Consider the following 18,918-nt stretch of genomic DNA (forward strand, 5'->3'; position numbering starts at 1 on the left):
GCGAGGGACTAATGAGGGTGAGGACGGGGCCAGACGATGCTATGTGATTAAATTTAGATCTGGAGGGAGATCTTGACCCACGCTGGCCCACATCTAAGTGACATTTACCCAAGAGAACCACACTGCAGCTGAGGCTTATTAACCTTTTATAGATCTGAGCAGGGCCGCGCGTCTTAATTGGCAATTGGATTATTAAATAGACCAAATTCAGGGTGATTTGATCCAGGCAGGTGTACAAGGTGGGCGTCGCTCGGAAAGGTCCTCAGAGCAGAGGTCATCAGTTAGCAGGCAACAACAAGCACATCTGCTCATTTTTAGCGTTTTCATGCCAATCTAACGCTGCTGTAGCCTCAATATTTCAGACGTGTCGCATTAAAAGTATAATATCTCGGATGTTACTGTTAATTTTGTATTTAAAAAGAAATAAAACCCGACCGCCTGATTCCCTCTGCAGGATTTTCCAGGTAAAACATCTGAAGCAAAAAGCAGCTTAAAGGTTTTAATCACAGCCATAATTACTTTAATGGGTTTTATTTACTTTGACTTTAATATGAAATAAGGATGAAGTGGATGATCCAAATATCATCAGCACAACAGATTTTTCCCAGCGGCTCTAAAACCGCATCTGTCTCGGCGTTGACGCAGATCTTCGCCGCGAACAAGACGGCCACTTTTATGGACTTTTTACAGTCAGTTAAGATGACCGACAAGCACTGGGAACATTAGTTCTGTGCCACAAGTCTCATACATCAACTGTCTGGTGACAAGTAAGGGAGGGGATCAACATATTCTAAATGAGCAGACATAATCCCACTGAATGTGGAGTTAAGCCATTTCATAATTAGCAGATTTTCTAATGTATGCTGGGCTTTAATGACCTTTGCAAATGAGACTGGTTGTTTGAATTTCCATCCTTCACATCATTTTATCCCTGCCATATCTGCCTGATAGAATGAGTGCGCCGGTTGATGATACGCATAAGCTTAATGAACAAGTGCACACACATCTGAATGGAAACTGATGGGCTCCAGCCAGGGAGATTGGAAACGCATTTCCACACCTTGCATATCATCATCAGGGCCATAAGTGGCGCCGCTCTGACCCGTTAACAATGCATTTCAAGCCTTTTCCTTCAATTAGGGACACTCCTCTCTCAGACTTTGCTCATCAAAATGCTATTAATAATCTGAAAAGACTTCCATCAGCATTAGAGTCTTTTAACGAATGTAAATAACAACATTGTTGCTTATTCAGCAGCGAAGATGATAAGTTTTGCCCGTACAGCCCATTGGGTTTGTTGTCTGAAACTTACAAGAGCAGCGGTTTAATGAACCCTCTTTACAGCCGAGAAACCCTAAAAAATGTAAAAAACCCATTGATAAATTTGCCCCTCACATATATAAGCGATTTAGAAATCTGCTAATTACTCTTATTTTATCACAGCACGACCACTCCAACAAACTTTAAACATGGCGGAACCGGTGAAAGATGTCACATTATCCCTTCCCGTTCCAGATTGGAAGTAGCGAACAGCGAAAGGAAAATTTCAGATTAATCCGCAGATGTGTCGGTGGCGCCGCTAACACATGGCTGGCTCCGCTGAAAACCTCCGACATTCATCGTGTTTTTTTCTGTTTCCCCGCGCGCCATCAGACTCTAATCTGTCTGGGATTTCATGTGTGTTAACACAGTTACAGTTGCAGAGAGCAAACACTTCAACAGCGCCGCATAAATGTCTCAATATATTTACCAGACAATAAACAACCTATTCAGTTGGGGGGATTTGCATGAGAAACGTGAGCATTAGCGGAAAGAGACAAGTCTTCTGCCTTTCTGCCTCCGAGAAGGATGACTTCAAACATGATCCTTTGTCAAACGGGATACGAGGCGCAGCCGCGCAAGCCTCTTGGTTTTGGCAGATCTTGGCTCATAATGCCGTAGATTAGTAACAGCCTGACCACAGAGCTGAAATAAGCTAATTGCTTAATTAGCTGACCCAATTCCATAAGCTTCTTTTAGCATATTAACAAGAGCTATGTAACAAATAGTTGTGTTTTCACAGAGGTGGTGTTTGTTTGAGGAATTACAATAATGAGGATCAAAACACAAAACAGGCAGTCAGTGGCGCTCGTTTTCTTTTTTTTTTTACAGCTTTGTTTTGATTTTACGCTTTTGTTAAAGGAAAAAAAAAAAAAAAAATCCCGATCCTGTTTATTTGGAATTGACAATCCCCCTCAAACAATTTAGCATCTTTTGAGGAACAGTTTCAGTGAAATATCCTGGAAACATTTTCACACGTTTCACAAAGCAAGAGGGGGAATGAGGAGAGAAATTAGATTGGACGATGATTGAAATGGATTAATTTACATTTGCGCCATGCATACTTTACATACATGATCTCTGCACAGTGCAGGGAGTTCTGGGCAAAAGAGCACTATTTGTATGAGATGAACTCATCTATATGCTAATTCATTGGCATGTACAGACCTGCTTCATTTCTTCCATTCAGGTCTGTTTACCTATTAGCACTTATAGATGCAAAGGGAATTGGAATATTAAAACCAAAAAGCTAAAGAATAAGGAGCATTAGCACTACATCACCAGTTATATTTAGCGTATTACGCCTGCATCTCTGCACTTTGTTTAAGCTAAACTGCAACTATTACAAATAAAATAAGCCACCTCTGTGAGTTATGACCGACTTGTTGCCTCCGACAAACCCCCCAAAAAGAGAAAAGCTGCTTAGCATTTCATGGAGTCCTTTTTAGCGTCCACAACATAATTCATGACATTACAGAGTGGAAACACTGACTTGGCCTCATAAGGGGATGTTTGACAGATCAAGCTACAAGTGGCGCAGAAATGCTAATGTAATTTCACAGAAAACCCAACTGAAAGAGATGCAATCAGCCATTCTTGATTCACACAACTCTTATGTTTAAGAGGATGACAACCCTCTTCCTCATTGTCTATGTAATTCACCAAAATTGCCACTTACAGCTGCTAAGAGCGCCACGTTTCATCTCCAAGCTTCCTCTGGTCTTTGCCACTCATCCCATTTTTACTTCCTCAAAAAGTGCCACCACTTCATTAACCTTGCCGGGCGACAGATAAGAGAAGCTGAGCATCAAAGCTGCCTGCCCACAGAGAGAACAGAGCTGCGTGTGTGGTGCAAACCATCCGGCGAGCAGAGACGGCCCTTTGTGTTTCCCGGCCATCGCTCACAGCCCGCGCGCACGCTGCGCGGCGGCGTTCGGGATGTAACGCTAAACGCGAGGGAGACAGTCAAAGATTTTGAGGGAAATTGCAAAATAATTGACTTTCAGGGTTCTTCTGTGATGCGTTCAGGTGCTGATCTGGACGCTTCAAACCCAACAAAAATCAGAAAAACCCACATAAGCATCAAAAGCAACTTTAGCCCAATGAGTAACAAACCCGACTTCCTCGAAGCATGAAAGTAGGTAGCAGGAAAATGTATTAACTGAGTCACAATATTGTTTTACATACACCACATACAAATCTCTGTGCTGCATTTAATCCCTCTACCCACAGTTTCTCAGAAAGGAGGATATAAATTATTTTCCTTTGCTGGAAACTGCAAATCCCTGTCTGGATTCTGTTAAAAGGCTTAAAATGTCACTAAATGCCAAGGCTGAGACTCCTGCTAACACACAGGTCTTTAAGACAAGATGTTAAAACGTTGAAAGTTACCTGAAACTGATGAGGTTAATATTCTTATCTTGAGCTGGCGCTCCTGTGAAAGTGGATGTTGAAAATAGCCAGGTAACCCTTAGCATTAGAGGCTATCACAGGGATTAGCGGCATAAACAGCAATTACGCATTTAATTGTTTATTGTCAGTGGCATTTAGGAAACACCTCGCATTAAATGGATTGGGACGCCAGGGTACGTTTGCTACGACGTGGTTGTAAATACGCGCTCCGCTGGGGGGTGGAAAAAAACCGCAAACGTTCCCCAAAATAACCTGTCTAACTGCCGGATGCTGGGCTGTAAATGAGTAATTAACCATGAATATCCTTCTCAATCCCTTTACGGATGCTCTTCCCAGCCACCGTGCTCCAGCATGAAGGGGTCTGTCACTGAAATCCGGAACAGAGGACAAAGGGCCACCCCGCAACCGTGTTTGTTTTCCCTTTTTTTCTTTTAAAAACACACCATCCTGCGAGTTCTGCCAGTGTGAATCGGAGGTAAAATACAGCCCGCCTCTGAGGCAGCACAGAGGAGAGGAGAGTGAGACATTCTGCTATCTATTAAGACTCGCTTTATGTATATATTGTGTCTCGGAGGAATTTTACTGATCCAGGAAACCAGCAGGAACGGATAAGTGTGAGTCCCTAAGACCATGTGGTAAGCAACCGCGGCGGCGAATCTCAGGCAAGTCGAAAGTTGCTGCGCCGTTAAGGAGGAAGTCTGGTAGAATCCTGCACGCCCGCTGATAACATGCTTGGATTAAGGATGTTTAAGGGAAGTGAAAATTATTCATTTGAGATGGATGAAAGCTGCACTTGTCAAGTCTACCAGTCATGCACTTTATACATTTCATTTCCACTCGCCAGCATGCATAATTTCCCCTCAATGCAAATTTCCACACAGTGGGAACGGCGAGCGCGTTTAGCCCGGCTCCCGGAACATGCTCCCCGACGCAGAAAATGGATCATCTCTACTGAACAGGGAACAAAACAATGCAATTTTGTTTGCGGAGGGTTCGAGGATCTCATTTTGTGCGGGGGAGATAAAGTCAGGGGAGTCTGCGGGATACAAACAGCGGCTTTGGTCGGAATCAAAGGTGACGCTGTTCAGCAGCTCGGCGCGTCAGCGCCACGTTTATTAAAATAATCCCAGCTCCCCTCCAACCACGAGCCACCTCTAACCTCCCGGGCCTCGGCGTTCCGCTGGCCGTATCGCTGCACGTATGTGCTGTGTATCCGTCTCTCTGTGCACATATTATGATCTCTCTGATGAGAATTAAGTCTCCAGCATGGATGGCCAATAAATTAGAGGCACGCTTCTCGTTTACTCATCAGAGCTAATGAGCCTGATAAAATTACCTCGAGGATCATAATTACAGGCTAGTGGCAGAGACTGTGGCAGGGGCTGGAATGAGACGACACACACACACACACACACACACACACACACACACACACACACAGGCTGTGTTGTGGGACAGGCTAAAGCTGCTAAAGCTACATGACTCAGGTATGAGTAGTATGGTACTGAAACCATTGCAGTCACAGAGTTGCGTCAGCAAATGTTTAACGTTTTTATTCAGGAGGCCGATCAGACACCACTAAAAAAGAAAAAAAAATATAAAGGATCATAATTTAAAGGTGCCTAAACAATATTACGACCTCCATCTTTTTTGCGTGGGAGCAGCTGAAACTGATTTATTTATTTTTTTTTTACCCACCTTTCATAAAGATTAAGCACTTCACGGGTAACGGCGTGTTTTAATGAACGGTGGCAGCCTGGACACGAGAAGCTCACCTCAGAGGATTCCATTTCATCACATATTCACAGGATGAATTGTTTTACTTATGAATATTAATGTCGCTCTAATTTGAAGCTGTTGTTAATGCTTGTCGCTAGGAGCTCGGCAAATCAGGTCCCATTCCTGTTAAAACCATGTATTAGACACCCCCCTGACACTAAGCCCTCGCCTTTGATTCTTAATTGCAGAAGTGCGAGCATTTGCGGGAGATGGGGCGCAAAGCTTTAATTAACTCTAATATCACACGTTCAGTCTCGACTGTCAGCCGCATCACGCCCGGCATTTTCCTACCAGAACCGTCGCCGACATGCGCTCGGCTAGAAAAACGCCTTCCAAGTTCACCATCACAATTTCACGCATCTCAAAATGAGGCAGCTCGCGAGGGGCTGCGGCGCGCGATTAATGGCGCCCGCGAACGCACGTGCAGCCGTGAGATTATGGCGCAGGTTTAAGGCAAAGAAAAAAAAGAAAAGAAAAAAAAGGCCCCGGCGCCGGTTTAGAGTTTCATCTTTTTAGGGGGTTTGTGGTTAAACTAACAGTCAAAAGCGGAAATGTTCACAGATTTTTTTTAAAAAGAGGCTGTTAATGAGTAAAAATCACCCTCACCTGCTCACCAGGAAGTGATTTATTGGAGGACTCGAGTTTAAGAAAAAAAAAAAATGGAGCATAAGATTTAATAACACGCGCGAGGCAAAGGCGCGCGCCCCTGATAAATAGCCCGGATAGCATTTTCACACACGACGGGACACAAACCGTGTTTGAACACTGTAATGGCTCAGGTGGGGAGCATTCCAGATGCAGATATTAGTGAAGAGTAATGTTTAATTAAACCCAGTTTGAAGATAAACCTATAGTTTATAAGCCTTCTCCCACCATAAGCTGCCGCTCGGCCTAATCCTCTTTCACATGACATTATTGCATCAGCGCGGCCGAACGTTTCTGCAGCATTTATAAAATTAGCAAAGAAATTAACTGTCCCCGCTGTGGCAAATTGGATTTCCAAGCGGCTGCCCGGTGATGCAGCAGGTCCAGGCTGCCACCTACAGTACAGAGCAGGACAGGAGCGTCTGCAGGGGCCCCCCTCATCCATCCTGCACAGCTCAGCCCTCAGAAAACCCCGTTTTCAAGTACATTTGTTTCCTGGGTGGTTGCATTAATTAACGTTTTGGATATGAAAATACACCAAAAAGAGGCATCGGAGAGTGTGGTGTGTTCAGGCGTGAGGGGAAACCAGTTATTCGGGAACAGCCGGTTAATATTGCGAGGGGAAAATAAGACATTTTAACTCAACGTTCAAAGCAAAAAGGCAAAACATGAGACATGACTGACATCCCTTCATTAGCCGATGGATTACAGCTTTCTTTCTTTTGTAGTTCATAAATATCAGACCTCATTCCACTCGTCTCTTACTCCTTCGCCTGAACAGCTTCGAGATGGAGGCCTTCCTTTTGTGTTTGGCTTTTTTTACTCCTGTTCAACACAAAAACGGTGCCTGTTGGAACAACGTTTGGGATGATGTTGGAAGGATGCGTTCTGAAGGCTGCTCACCGAGGTTTTTCATCATTTCGTTTAACTGCTGGTCCTCCTCCACCTCTCTGTTAAAGACACATTCGCAGTTCAGCTCGTCTTTAACTGTTTCGGAACCCTGCCGGTTCCTGGTACCTGAGCCTGTCTTCGTCCAGGCCCTCCACGATGGCGTTCCTGCCGTCTACGATCTCCACCAGTCTCTGCATCAGCCTCTCCTCCTGCCGCTGCTCCTCTCTGGACTTCAAGTGATCTGTTGCAGCGGGTCAGAGGCTTTAGCGGGAGGAAAGACGCATCGGCCGAGTCGAGGGTCTGGAAACGCAGCCTCACCGGGTTTCTCCAGCAGCCTGCGGAGCTCCCCCTCCACCCCAGGCTGCTGCTGCTCCAGCTCCTGGGTCCTGGCTCTGAAGGAGGGGGGGTTATTGTCAAAAACACCTTCCATATTATTTTTTTCGGCTAGGTTCTCACTTACAAGTACACCAGCTCTGATTCCTTCCTGATGTACATCTGCTTTTTCCGAATGAGGTTGAACCAGTCGACCATCAGAGGGTCCATCAGGATGTCCCCGTCCCCTTCTGAAAGACAAAGGTTTATAACCACTTCAGCGGTTTGGGGGCGGGGGGGCATGTTAGTGCCGAGTGAGCAACCAGGCCTCCTGCTCACAGGGAAGCAGCAGAAGACATTCGGAACAAACAAAGTATCAAAACCCGCGTCAAGGTCGTTGAGGGAGACGGGAACGGCCCGGAACTTTATCTGAGGGGCCGTTCGATTGTGTTTCACGTGCAGGTCTAAACAAGTAGAGGAAGCGAAGGAGTGACAGGAAGTCGCCACCTTCCTCGCAGCTTCGGAGGTTCTTCTCCAGCGCCACGCCCTCTTTTTCCAAGCGAGCCACGTTTGTCTCGATCTCGCCAAGCTGCCTCTCGATCTGCTCCGCTGGAACGTGATAAGGCTTCACCTGAAACACAAAAGAACTCCAGTCGGGATCGGACGCTTTGAAATTCCAGACTCGGGCTGCTTAAATCTGAAGAGGCTCTTCCCTTTTTTTTAAGGGCAATGTAATGAAAGCATATTTGTAGAGCTGGTAATTAATCTCTTAAGAGACTTAATGGAGGGAACTTACAGAGGGTGACCTCATTTCAGTCCTGGAGGCGTCGGTGGGTGACAAATACTTTCCTTTTTTAGCACCTAAGAGGTAGATAAAATGGAATTAGATATTCCTTTAATGGCAGCTCTTCAGGAACGCATTGTCACGTCTGACTCCTGGCTCGTTCCTGGTGCGGGATGACTGTTGACGCGATGGCCGAGGCCGCTCGCGTGTGTGTTGATTGCCGGGATTGCGATGTTTTTAATCAAACCTGGCGGATTTCCAGGATTGGCAGGAACGCGGCTCAACACGCTAATAGATTCCACAGCTGGGCGTCGAGGTGGGGGCTTCACGGGGTGCTGACTACCGCACTTAAAACCTGGAGGCACAAATGGAATGCTGTCCTGACCGTGGAGGCTTCTCCTTGGTTATTGTAAAACGATTCACCTAATTAGGTTTTAGGTTAAGAAACAGAGCCGTAAATATGTGTCTCACTGGTGTCTCCGGGCCCAGGGTGGCGGGGGGAGCTCTCCCTCCAGGATCCAGGTAGGAAAACAGGACTGACTGGAGCTGCTGCTGTGGGTGGCGGAGCGACGGAGAGGCCTGATGTAGCGACACCAGCGGACGGGGATCCTGGCTCAGGTTCAGCGTCTCTATGTCAGCAGGAGGGGACACATGTTGGACATAAGTGGACCCGCAGACATTAACAAACAGGGACACTTACTTTGCTCCTGATTTGGGCTGAGGTGGGGGGTTCGATCGCCTTTGGGAAACTGCAGAGGAATATTTTACTGTTAGCATATGATACAGGAGACGCGGTGACAGATGTCGGATAATGGACCTGCTTTTCATTAGGTAAAAGCAGGAAAAAGAGACAGTGCGATGTCTTCTGGTGAAAACGGAATAACTTCTGTTATTATCCCCAATGATTTGACTGTCAGGAGGCTCCACCCGAGCATGAACGGCGTTTCCGGGAGAACGACGGCTCGGATCGCAAAGTTCGTTTTTAAGTGCGTGAGAGACAAATTAAAATGTCACAGCGCTAAATGCAAGGGCTGCGTAAATGGGACAGCAGTGACAAAAAGGCTTTGTTTCCTGTGAATGCAGACAGACGGAGACAATTGGGGGAAGTGGGGGCAGCGTGTTGGCCGGGAGTCAGAAAGAAGGATGGAGAACAACTGGGATGGATTGCCTTTGGCGTCTGAGCGTACGGCTGCCGGTCTCGAGCCGGTTGCGTCTGTTTCTCTTGGACATTCCTTATCGGATGGGTCTCCCACCCAGCGTCTGGCCGAGGCTTGGACCTGGTTGCCATTTCTTGAACTGGGCCCGTTGGGGGAAACTGGGTCGCCTCCGAACCTGCAGACGAATCGGTCTCATTATCAGCTGGATGTGGGACCTGCAGAAACCTTGAAGACACTCACCGGCGGTCCGCTGGCCGGACGGTGAAGGGACGCTTGTTGTTGTTGTTGCGGTTCTCCTCAGCCAGCGTCTTCACGGTGGTTGTCCCGCCCTCTTTGCTGAGCTCTGTCGGTGTCGCGTCACCGGTCGTGACATCAGCCTGGAAAAACCTCTGCCGGGCCGACTGCGTCTTCTGGGCTGAGGCCGTCCAGGACTTGGAGGGCGGACTGGGACCGACGGGCTCGACAGGAGCCCTCAAAGGAGCCAGCAGCACGGAGGAGGGGCGCCGCGCTGGCTCCGTTTCACCGCTGCTACTCGGACGCCCAGGTGAGACAGAGGAGGACCCTTTACAGCTGTTCTGGTTGCAGACAAATGTGCCCGGCTGGTTCCCCGGCCTGTAGCCCCCCGCGTGAAGCACACTGGAGCATTCCCAGCACCTGGAAGGGGTTCATTAAACACGGAATGAGGAATGCAGGAACCGTCCAGTGGACGTTGGTTCAATCCTTACTTGAAGCAGCTCCTGTGGTAGAGCTTTCCCTCCACAAAGTGCCTTTGAACCAGGTGAACGTGACACTTGCAGGCAGCACATTTGCTGTTCAGAGTGCCGCTTTTGTTGCCGCTTTCTGCCGTCTGTGGAAGAACCAAGAGCTCACACTCCACGCTCACCTGTTACAAATGTCTTTACTGGACTGACCTCAACGGGGACGCCGTCGCCCTTGGATGAGCTCCGAGTATTGACGGCGGGCGGCAAACGAATCTCAGTGGTGGGTCTGGGCATGAAGGTGCCGGCGACCACCGGGAGGTTTTTCTTCCCAGAGGGCGCCTCCCTGAAGTTTTCCGCTGGCCGTTTGACTCCTCCCACTGTGGAAAAGTGGAAAAGTTAGCATCGGGACAGTTTTTTTACAGCTTTCCAAAGCAACCGCGTCCTCACTAGGGGGCCGACCGTTGAAGTAATTGTAGTACTGGGAGACGTAGGTGAGGATGCTCAGCCGGTCGGGGATCTTCAGCGCCACCATGTCCTCTGCGTCCAACAAAGCTGGAATCCCCAACTTCTCCTCTGCCACCTGGAAAGCCTTGGTCAGAAAAACAACACATTTAGGGGCCGTCTAAAATTAAACTCAATGGGTTCCTCTGGGGACAGGAGTGTCCCTCAGTTCTGTAGAAAGGTTAGACAATAACATTTCCTTTAAATAGCGTCCGTGGCCCGAAAGCATAAGGAATAGTGACTTCCTCTTTGCGTGTTGGGATCCAAATAAACAACAGTGATGGGAAAGGGAGGGCGCGTTCTTATTTAACTCCACACCTGTGAGGAATCTGACACCGTCCATGAAATATAGACGGGTGTGAATTACAGCTGCCTCACGTCCGAGTCCAGCCAACATCCAGGGAGCAAAGCTGGGCCAATAAAAACGCCGCAGCCTCGCAAGCGGCTCCCGGTTCTTCTTTCTCGTGCCACAGTCATCAGTAAAAACAGCTTCTAAACACGGACCATCCTGACGGGGGTCAGGTGGCCTCATTCAAAATGAATAATCCACCCCAGCTCCAGTCAGGACAGTCCAGAGGAAGTCATACAGAGGGAATATAGTCAGAGGAAGCTGCTCCACTCAATAATGGGGCGTGGGGGGGTGGGGTGGGGGTTCCTGGGTGCTGCAGAGGTTAACCAAAGTAATGAGCTGAGCAGGATGAAAGCAGCAAAAATGAAAACTTTAGCAGCAATAAAGAACAGTTGCAGCTAGTTCTGGTCTTACCAGCCTGTTGTTCTCAAACACATCCTCCTTTCTGAGCGAGTCGTAGTCTCTGAGACAAGAGAGATAAGGAGCCAACATAAACAATGAGAGCAGGCGCCCCCCCAGGTCCCACCCTTACCATACAGCACTGAACACCACAACGTTTCACACAAACCTTCTGAAGACCTTTTTTTACCTGGAAATGTTGAAAATGTCTTCATATTGTGGGCATTTATGAACTTGTGTGCAGTATTTGGGTGCGTGTGTGAGGGAGTGAGAGTATTCTATAGGCATATGTTGGATAGACGTTTAAAATAAGTTCCCATATTTACTGAATTTCCGTGTTTTGACCTTCAGGGGTCAACACAACAGGGCGCTTCTCAAAGGTGTCACATCAAATAAATACAAGAAGTACAGCACAAGTCACAGCAGCTTAAACTTATTAAGTATTAATAAAAACTGCTGAACAGAAGTGACCCGGGGAAGAAACACTTACATCAGGTCGGGTCTGTAGTTGTGTATGAGGGCGCAAAAAGCCAGTCCGCTCCTGAACGACGTGGTCATGTTGGTGATGGTCACGTCCCGGTAGCCGTCGCAGTGCGCTCGGCACCACTGCTCCAAAGCCTTGATGGCGGCCATAAGAACGCAAACGCGGCGCAGTCCGAGCGGCTCCTCGATGCGCAGGAGCCGCAGGATGAGCGGGACTAAAGAGGAAGTCAGGATCTGAGCCTGGAGAGCAGCTGCGTCCTGTTTCCTCCAGCTGAGGGAGCGCGGAGGGTCCCGGACGCGCCGGCGGTGGCGGCGGGCGGGTGGATGGGTGGGTGGGTGTCACCACCATCCATCATCCACAGACGCAAGAGTCACACAGGTAAATTACGATGTTTAAATCAAACATATGGATGGTGCGTTTCAGGGGGGAAAAAGATGAAAACGAAAGATGAAGCTTCGGAATAATGCTGAATAATGAATGAGATGTTTTGGATTTCACGTAAAGAGGTCAGCCTGGGCTAGAACTGAGGTCCCTCTCTAACCACGTTGCGGGATTTATTCTTTGTTTTTTAAATTTCCGTTTACATCGACGAAAAAGACCAATTTCTGAACGTTAAAACGAGTCCTTCTGTCTCAGCCAACGTGTCCGGGTCACCGCACATGACGCATCTTTGTTTTGCGTCCATGTTTGGGCCTAATTGAGGCCAGTTATTGTTTCAGGAAAGTTCTGACCCAATTAGTCCAAATCACGAGGTCCTAAAAAAGCTCAACAGACACATTGGTTCTAAATATATATATATTATGACGTATTTTAAAGGCACTGACCTCTGACACCACGGGTTAGTGAGCTGAACATGAACGTCCGGAGTGATTGAATCACACCGGATCTACTGTCAAAAGAAATGAGAAAATATGAAAAAAAAATGGCGTTAATGTAGGTTTTAGTTCTGTTTTTGGACTCGCGTTCCCGTTTGTGCCCAGTAGGGGGCAGCTGCTGCACACCTCTCCCAACAGTCTCCAACAAATACTTTTTATTCATCACACATTTCAGTTTCTGCCACTAATATCAGCAACTTTCAGCTTGACGTTTATTTATTTTAAGAAAATAGGAAACATTAGCTTTGGATGTGCATCTGTAGGTAAAATGTCCTTAACCTAAGTCAAATATTTGGCGTGAAACATTAATTATCTAACAGAACTGGATAAAAATGACCTTGATTGAACGAGCGCTCCGTCACAGCGGCGCAGATGTTGACAGTGAACAAACGTGATTTGTTCACTCCTGTCCCGCATTTTCCGGGGCGAACCTGCACACGCTGTACTTTAAAGTCACTCATGGAGAGAAGAAGAGGGGGAAAAAGCAGCTGTGCACGCTCATGGTGTCACTTTCCATGAGTTCATTTCTCAGCTATTTCCATGGTTTCCTGTGAGGACGTGTGCACGCACGCCGACATCCTGCATCTCTGCGGCGGCGGTGACCCCGAGAGGTCGGTTGGAAATTTCCCCGGATTCCGTGACGAGGCGACGTGTTGAAGACACGATCGGTGATTGAAGCCGCGCTCGGAATATGAGGCGGCGACAACAACACGGGAGAATAATTAACTAGGAGAGAGGAGGGAGGATAATGAGACGAGAGGACGGAGACACGGAGACAAAAGGACAAAGAAAATCACGAGATGGTCAAAAGCTTTGGAGTACAGAGCAGGAAGGAATCGTGACGCCTCCACAGCAGCACCAGGACACCTTCAGGTACATCGGTGACAAATGAGCGCTAATATCTGCACAAACAGGAAGAAGATGAAGCCATCAGTCCTCCCGTCTGGCGCCAGCTTCCTGTGTTTGTGCGTCGCCTCCTGAAACGTTTATGGTGTTGTGGATCTCGGCCTCGTGCTCTCGGGCTTTGGCCCTCAGCGCGGCGATGCTGCTGGAGCGCAGCTCCTCCGAACTGGGCCCCTCCGCGGGCGGCAGGTGCGCGCCCGCCGCGCAGGCGCCCGCCCCCGGCCCCGCCCCCGGCCGCGGGGGCCCGCTCTCTCGCGCCCGCTGCCTCTCGCAGTGCTCGCCGTCGGAACCGTCGGCCTGGAGCCTCGGAGGCCCGCTCGCCGCCTCGGGAGCCTCTTGGTCCGTGTTCAACTGGGGCCGGGAGAGCTGACCCTGGAGCTTCAGCTGCCGCCTCATCTTAGCTCGGCGGTTTTGAAACCAAACCTACGAAGAGAAAAAGACATTTCTGTACATTCTACTGAGATGTGAATTCCTCAGGAGCAAAGACATCAAATTAGCAGGTGGGACGGCGAGTCCCTGATATTAGCGGACTGCGAGGGTGTTCAGGAGGCGGCTCACCTGCACTCTGGCCTCGATGAGGTCCAGTCGGACAGCCAGGGCTTCCCTCATGAAGATGTCTGGGTAGTGGGTGGTCTCGAAGGCCTTCTCCAGCTCCTCCAGCTGCCAGCTGCTGTAGTTCGCCCGTGCACGCCGCTGCTTCACCGGCCGCTGTTCGTCTGGGGCGCATAACGGGAGCAGCGGTTACACAGTCGCCGACGGGCGGCAGCCAACTAACCATTCAAAATTGGGCAATTAGTGGAGGAAGCATCAGGCCCAAGTTAAGGAAGCCTGATAATTGATCATTAGCTATGAGCTGGTGGCTAACCTCTCCTCCATATTTACTTGTGTCTCCAGAAATTTGAGAAATGTTTGGCCCTACCTATGACCTCTGTGAGGGGTCCCATCCCCACCGGCGGCGTGGCCAGGAGCAAGGCTTCCTTGCATGGATCAGGCTGCAGGTAACTCCTCAGGGACTCGTAGGTGATGAACGGCCCCGGGATCAGGATCTGGGGTTGGGACGCCAGCCTGCTCGGGAAAGCGGGGAAAAAGTGAGCCGCCGGTGAGTGGAACACCGCAGGCAGGAGCGTGGAAACCAGCTGCCCGGGGCCGAACATGTCCACGCTTTCAAGGGTCGGCGGGTCCAGGAGGAGATTGCTGCCTCAGGAGGGAACTGGATCCTAAGGTCCAGAGGGAGAAAAGCCCAGATGTGGACGTCCGGCAGATGTTTGCGAGGGTTTGTTAAAGCTGCAGCGCGCCTGAGGCTCAGCTCAGGTGTCGCCTGGAGAGTAAAGGTAAAACTCGAGTGCTGGAGGTGGTCTCACCTTAACTCCCCCCCCCCACCCCTCTCCCAGTCACATGACCTCAAAGACAAGCAGCAGCGCTTGGTTTGTCAACCAGCCTGGTGTCATCTGTCATGTGATCCTGCGCCTGCCTTCAGCAGTACACATGTGATTTATAATCAACTCGAGCTGCGCGACACCAATATGTTTCCCCCCCCCCCAGAACGTTTCTGCGGCGTTTAACCTCTGCGATTGAAAATCACCAAGGATGACGGCGGCGACGGGATGAACATTTTGGCTCGTGCGGCGATGCGTGAAGAGAAAGTTTTCCTCTCTGTGCCGGACGCCCCCTTCCCGGTCTCAATCCCTTTAAAGTGGGAAAAACAGGAAGTGGGATCAGGATCTAAATAAAAACACTGGCATTTATTTGAGGGGTAAAGTAACAAAAAGACTCCAGATGTTTTTAACTTATTTAAATGTCTTTTCCCCCTCCTGTGGACGGTTTTACCTGTTGTTCTCGCCGTCTCCTCGCCGTCTCCGGAACACTTGCGGGATTCTTCCGGCTCCGATCAAAGCGCATCAACACATTAACGTCTCAGACAGGAAGATTATTAACACTTTTTTTTTTTTCCAGGGCGGCAGCTGCAGCTTAGTGCTGACGGCTCCCTGATGAGAAGACGCCGCCGTCCGCGTGAATTAATGTCTCCCTAAACGCCCGTCGTCTGTGACGGCGGCGAGCCGCGATGGAGGCCTCTGCAGGTGGCCGCCGGCGGCCGGAGCGGAGGTGTGACCTTTTGACCCGCACCTGTTCAAACATTAAATTAAAGCCTCGGCTGAGGACAGGGGGGCAGAATTAGACCTTTGGGCTTCACGGCGAGGCTGAAACCTGAGGATTGGGTGACGAAATGTCCGTCGGCCACCGAACGCACCGCGTTTGTGACGCGAAAATGCTAAAAAACACACAGAATTAAGGTCAGCAGCAGCACTTTTGGACCCCAAATCAGCCACCTCACGTCGCCGCTCATCAGGGAGCAGGAAGGTGATGCAACCATGGGGTGGGGTGGGGGGAATCTAAAGTTTAATCTGTTAATGTTCGTGTCAGACAGACTGAGATGGGGAGGAATAATTCCCCGGATCGCCGCTTCTGTGAGGAAAGCAGCGGAGATTAAAAGTGTCTCCTGAGCTGTGGCTAAACAAACAGCGTGTGTGGCGGGACTGACACCTGAATGGCGCCCGTGTTTGTCCCCGCTGCACAGGTAGTTACGGGGATTTCTGCTCCGTTTGAAAGCGGACCCCCCTCTCTCTGCCGCCGCCCCCCCACCACAAACCGCCGTGTTTGTCTTTCCCTGGGTCCTTTAATGCCCATTGATCCAGATAATCGGGAACAAAATTGGTGAAACCCCAGCGAGGGAGGGACTGACAGTCGTCGCTCCGAGGAGCCGCTCGTGGCTAATTGAAGGAGGCATTAGGACAACAATGGTAATGGCTCACGTTGGGCCTCATTAGTCTCTCAGGTGTCTCCGGGACGACAAAGCAACACGAGATCCACGGATAAAACAGCAATCACCAGATCATCTGCAGATCCTGGACAGGAGGGGCGGAATGTGGATTAGGAACCTCCAACAGTGCCCAGAAGATTTCAAACTCCAGTGAGGTTTAAAAAGCCAATTTTCTTCAACCTCTTAAGAAAAAAAATCCCCCCTTTTTTTTTTAAACAGAGAACATAGGAATGACACAGGCCAGATTTGCCTTTCCCCCTGTCAGACAGATGCGGCTGAAGTGGATTAACTCTGAGGCTCTGCCCTCACTCCGACACAGTACCATCCATCACCATGGCGATGGCCATCACGCCACATTATTATTCCCTCTCATCCGCCGCGATGGCACTCCAGCTCATAAAACAAGAGTTCTGTCAAATGTCAGCAGCGCGATGGATGATTATCGCCGGCTCCTCTGTCACGGGGATCCATCTACCCGGCGCCGTTCGCCCGGGCCGCAGCGGCGATCGGCGCAGATAAGATCAATATTTAATGAAAGTGTAAGCGAAGCTTAAGGGTTGTCGCTAATGTCTCTGCTGCTAATGACATGTCACCTTATCTCCCTTATCAGACTAGCTTAACCGCAATTACTGCTCCCCTTTTCGTTCGGATTTCTTCACGTTTCTGCCCCCGTGTTGCTGGGATGGTTGCCGTGGCATCTGCAGAAGTTTCCAAAGTCCATGAATGGGAACACGGATCAGCTTAATTCAATCAACACTCCTAAAATGTGTCCATAACTGGGGGGGGGGCAAGAAAAGGGGTCCTTCATGGCTGAGGAAGCCCCTATGCGGGGCGAGTCATTTAGTGGTAATAGTATCCCACAGCAATGGGGCTGATTGTTTTAGTCCTGGATCACTGGCCGTGGCGTAAACCTGAGAGCTCAGCCTGCTTTTCATGTCAAAACCTTCAAGGGAAAGCTGCCACAATCCGCGCACAATCACACTTGAGACATCAAAGTGCCAGGCAGGAGAGAGGCGAGAGACGGGGCGCCCCCCCCCCCCCCCCCTCCTCCACGCCAGCCAGAGCGCAGCTCAAGCGTGGAGGAAGAGGAGATGATCTAAGGCCGGGGTGCCATCGAGAGGAAGGCGGAGAGCAGACAGATGTGCGCGGGCAGGTAGCGGCACATCGGGGCCCCTCCTGTAAGCTGAGAGACGGCGAGGAGCCTCCGCCGGTCGCATTCCTGCTCGCTGCTCATCCACTGTCCACTTACAGGTGAGGGCCCACTGACAGGGGAGGGCCCACTGACAGGGGAGGGCCCACTGACAGGGGAGGGCCCACTGACAGCCGCGTGCCTGCACTTTTCCAGGTGTCTTCGGGGCCGACGTGCAAACTATTTCAGGGGGGAAAGGGGAATTTCTTAGGGGGGAAATCACCGAAACAGCAACATCTTTCAAGATCTCAGAAGTCCAGAACCAGATGGGGGAGGACCGAAGAGGCTGGAGCGGGGGTGTGGACCTGATCCGGCTGAACGGGTCAGGGTCGGGGGCCTGCGACTGACCGTTTGAAGCACAAGCGCTCAACTGGCAGCTGCGTCGTTACAGGAAGAAGCGCGTTCAGCCTGGATAAATGAGCGGTTAGCTCTTAGCAGCTGCATTAGGGGGCACCCAGCGTGCCCGGTGACTAAAGGCAGGGGTGGTTAACTTGTCAGTGGTCTGTCACACCACTCAGCAACAGGCCAACCCCGCCCCCAACGCCCCCCTTCCTCTCGTTAGCCGTCATTCATCTCTGTTCCGCCTGACTGCCTCCCAGCCAATAGGACGCTGGCGCCTGACCAAGAGCCCGGGTCCGCTACGGCTTGTGTGGTTGGTTGATTGATAACCATAAACAGAGCTCTCGGCGAGTTATAGGACACCGTACAGGTGCAATTAAGGCGTGAGGGAGCAGGAGGGGTGGGGCCGGATGGTGGCTGCATGTGATCAAGTTAATTATAGGACTGAATGTGTGAATACATATTCATTAAAGGGGATTTGGAGGCACGATGGGGGGGGGGGGGGAGACAAAGATAATGAATTCACACAGAAGTGAGCCTTAACCAACACCTCTTATTTGACTGGCAGCTTCCACTGACCCACCAGTGTGGGCTTGTTCTGCCATCATCATCAACTCTTCGCTCTGTAACAAAACACCAGCAGCAGAACGAGCTGGAAAAGACCCGGGCGGCCCGCACCCCCCCCCCCCCCGCCCCCCTCCCGCCGTGATTGAACAATTACCACCATGCCTAATTTACCATCAATGGGAGCTTCCACTTTCCCAGTTTACCGGCACGCCTGCGTGTTGTTGGACTTTGACATCCATCAAGAGGTTTTCAGATATCGTCGGTGACGACGAGCAAAAACAACTCGCGGCGCCGCGGCCTCCGCCGCAGCACGCGCTCCACGCCGTTAATTTGCCCGTCACAGCCCGGCGACGAGCGACGGCTGATTTCATCAGGGTCAGAGGAACCGGGCTGAAACGCAAACACACTCCACTTATTTCCCCCCATTACTCCGGTGAAATGTTGTTTTTCTGCTCCCTTTAATGCAGCAATGATTCAGAAATGAATGAATATG

At 50.0% G+C, this 18,918-nt stretch overlaps 2 protein-coding genes across 7 annotated transcripts in view; both read right to left on the bottom strand.

Annotated features, from left to right (window-relative positions):
• micall2a (mical-like 2a) overlaps window positions 1-12,025 on the bottom strand; it is a 32,829-nt gene extending 20,804 nt beyond the window's left edge. Inside the window, exons 1-17 of one of the 4 annotated variants that reach the window (XM_029836836.1) lie at window positions 11,741-12,025; window positions 11,266-11,314; window positions 10,449-10,590; window positions 10,212-10,378; window positions 10,026-10,147; window positions 9,541-9,954; window positions 9,312-9,475; window positions 8,844-8,892; window positions 8,615-8,772; window positions 8,391-8,543; window positions 8,156-8,220; window positions 7,867-7,990; window positions 7,508-7,610; window positions 7,366-7,439; window positions 7,174-7,288; window positions 7,060-7,106; window positions 6,901-6,981 (exon numbers count right to left, since the gene is read on the bottom strand). In XM_029836836.1, the coding sequence (XP_029692696.1) occupies window positions 6,902-6,981; window positions 7,060-7,106; window positions 7,174-7,288; window positions 7,366-7,439; window positions 7,508-7,610; window positions 7,867-7,990; window positions 8,156-8,220; window positions 8,391-8,543; window positions 8,615-8,772; window positions 8,844-8,892; window positions 9,312-9,475; window positions 9,541-9,954; window positions 10,026-10,147; window positions 10,212-10,378; window positions 10,449-10,590; window positions 11,266-11,314; window positions 11,741-11,883 (2,169 nt within the window). In that variant the 5' untranslated portion in view covers window positions 11,884-12,025 and the 3' untranslated portion in view covers window position 6,901. Of the gene's footprint in view, window positions 1-5,424; window positions 6,982-7,059; window positions 7,107-7,173; window positions 7,289-7,365; window positions 7,440-7,507; window positions 7,611-7,866; window positions 7,991-8,155; window positions 8,221-8,390; window positions 8,544-8,614; window positions 8,773-8,843; window positions 8,893-9,311; window positions 9,476-9,540; window positions 9,955-10,025; window positions 10,148-10,211; window positions 10,379-10,448; window positions 10,591-11,265; window positions 11,315-11,740 lie in introns of those variants that run through there. The other 3 variants (XM_029836837.1, XM_029836835.1, XM_029836838.1) reach the window with 3 other exon arrangements.
• Window positions 12,026-12,773: 748 nt separating this feature from the next.
• On the bottom strand, window positions 12,774-18,290 carry LOC101066107 (retina and anterior neural fold homeobox protein 2). 3 transcript variants are annotated; one of them, XM_029836849.1, is made up of 5 exons: window positions 15,340-18,290; window positions 15,076-15,198; window positions 14,432-14,729; window positions 14,071-14,228; window positions 12,774-13,935 (listed from the first exon to the last, which is right to left on the bottom strand). In XM_029836849.1, exons 3-5 carry the CDS (start codon window positions 14,664-14,666, stop codon window positions 13,540-13,542), a joined length of 789 nt encoding a protein of 262 aa, XP_029692709.1. In that variant the 5' UTR covers window positions 14,667-14,729; window positions 15,076-15,198; window positions 15,340-18,290; the 3' UTR covers window positions 12,774-13,539. The 3 variants fall into 3 exon arrangements, with proteins under 3 accessions (XP_029692709.1, XP_029692708.1, XP_029692710.1); XM_029836848.1 differs by having other exon boundaries at window positions 15,076-18,290; XM_029836850.1 differs by lacking the exon at window positions 15,340-18,290 and having other exon boundaries at window positions 15,095-15,114.
• Between the last annotated feature and the right edge of the window lie 628 nt (window positions 18,291-18,918).

This window comes from Takifugu rubripes, chromosome 5 (genome assembly GCF_901000725.2).
Source record: "Takifugu rubripes chromosome 5, fTakRub1.2, whole genome shotgun sequence".
NCBI lineage: Eukaryota > Metazoa > Chordata > Actinopteri > Tetraodontiformes > Tetraodontidae > Takifugu > Takifugu rubripes.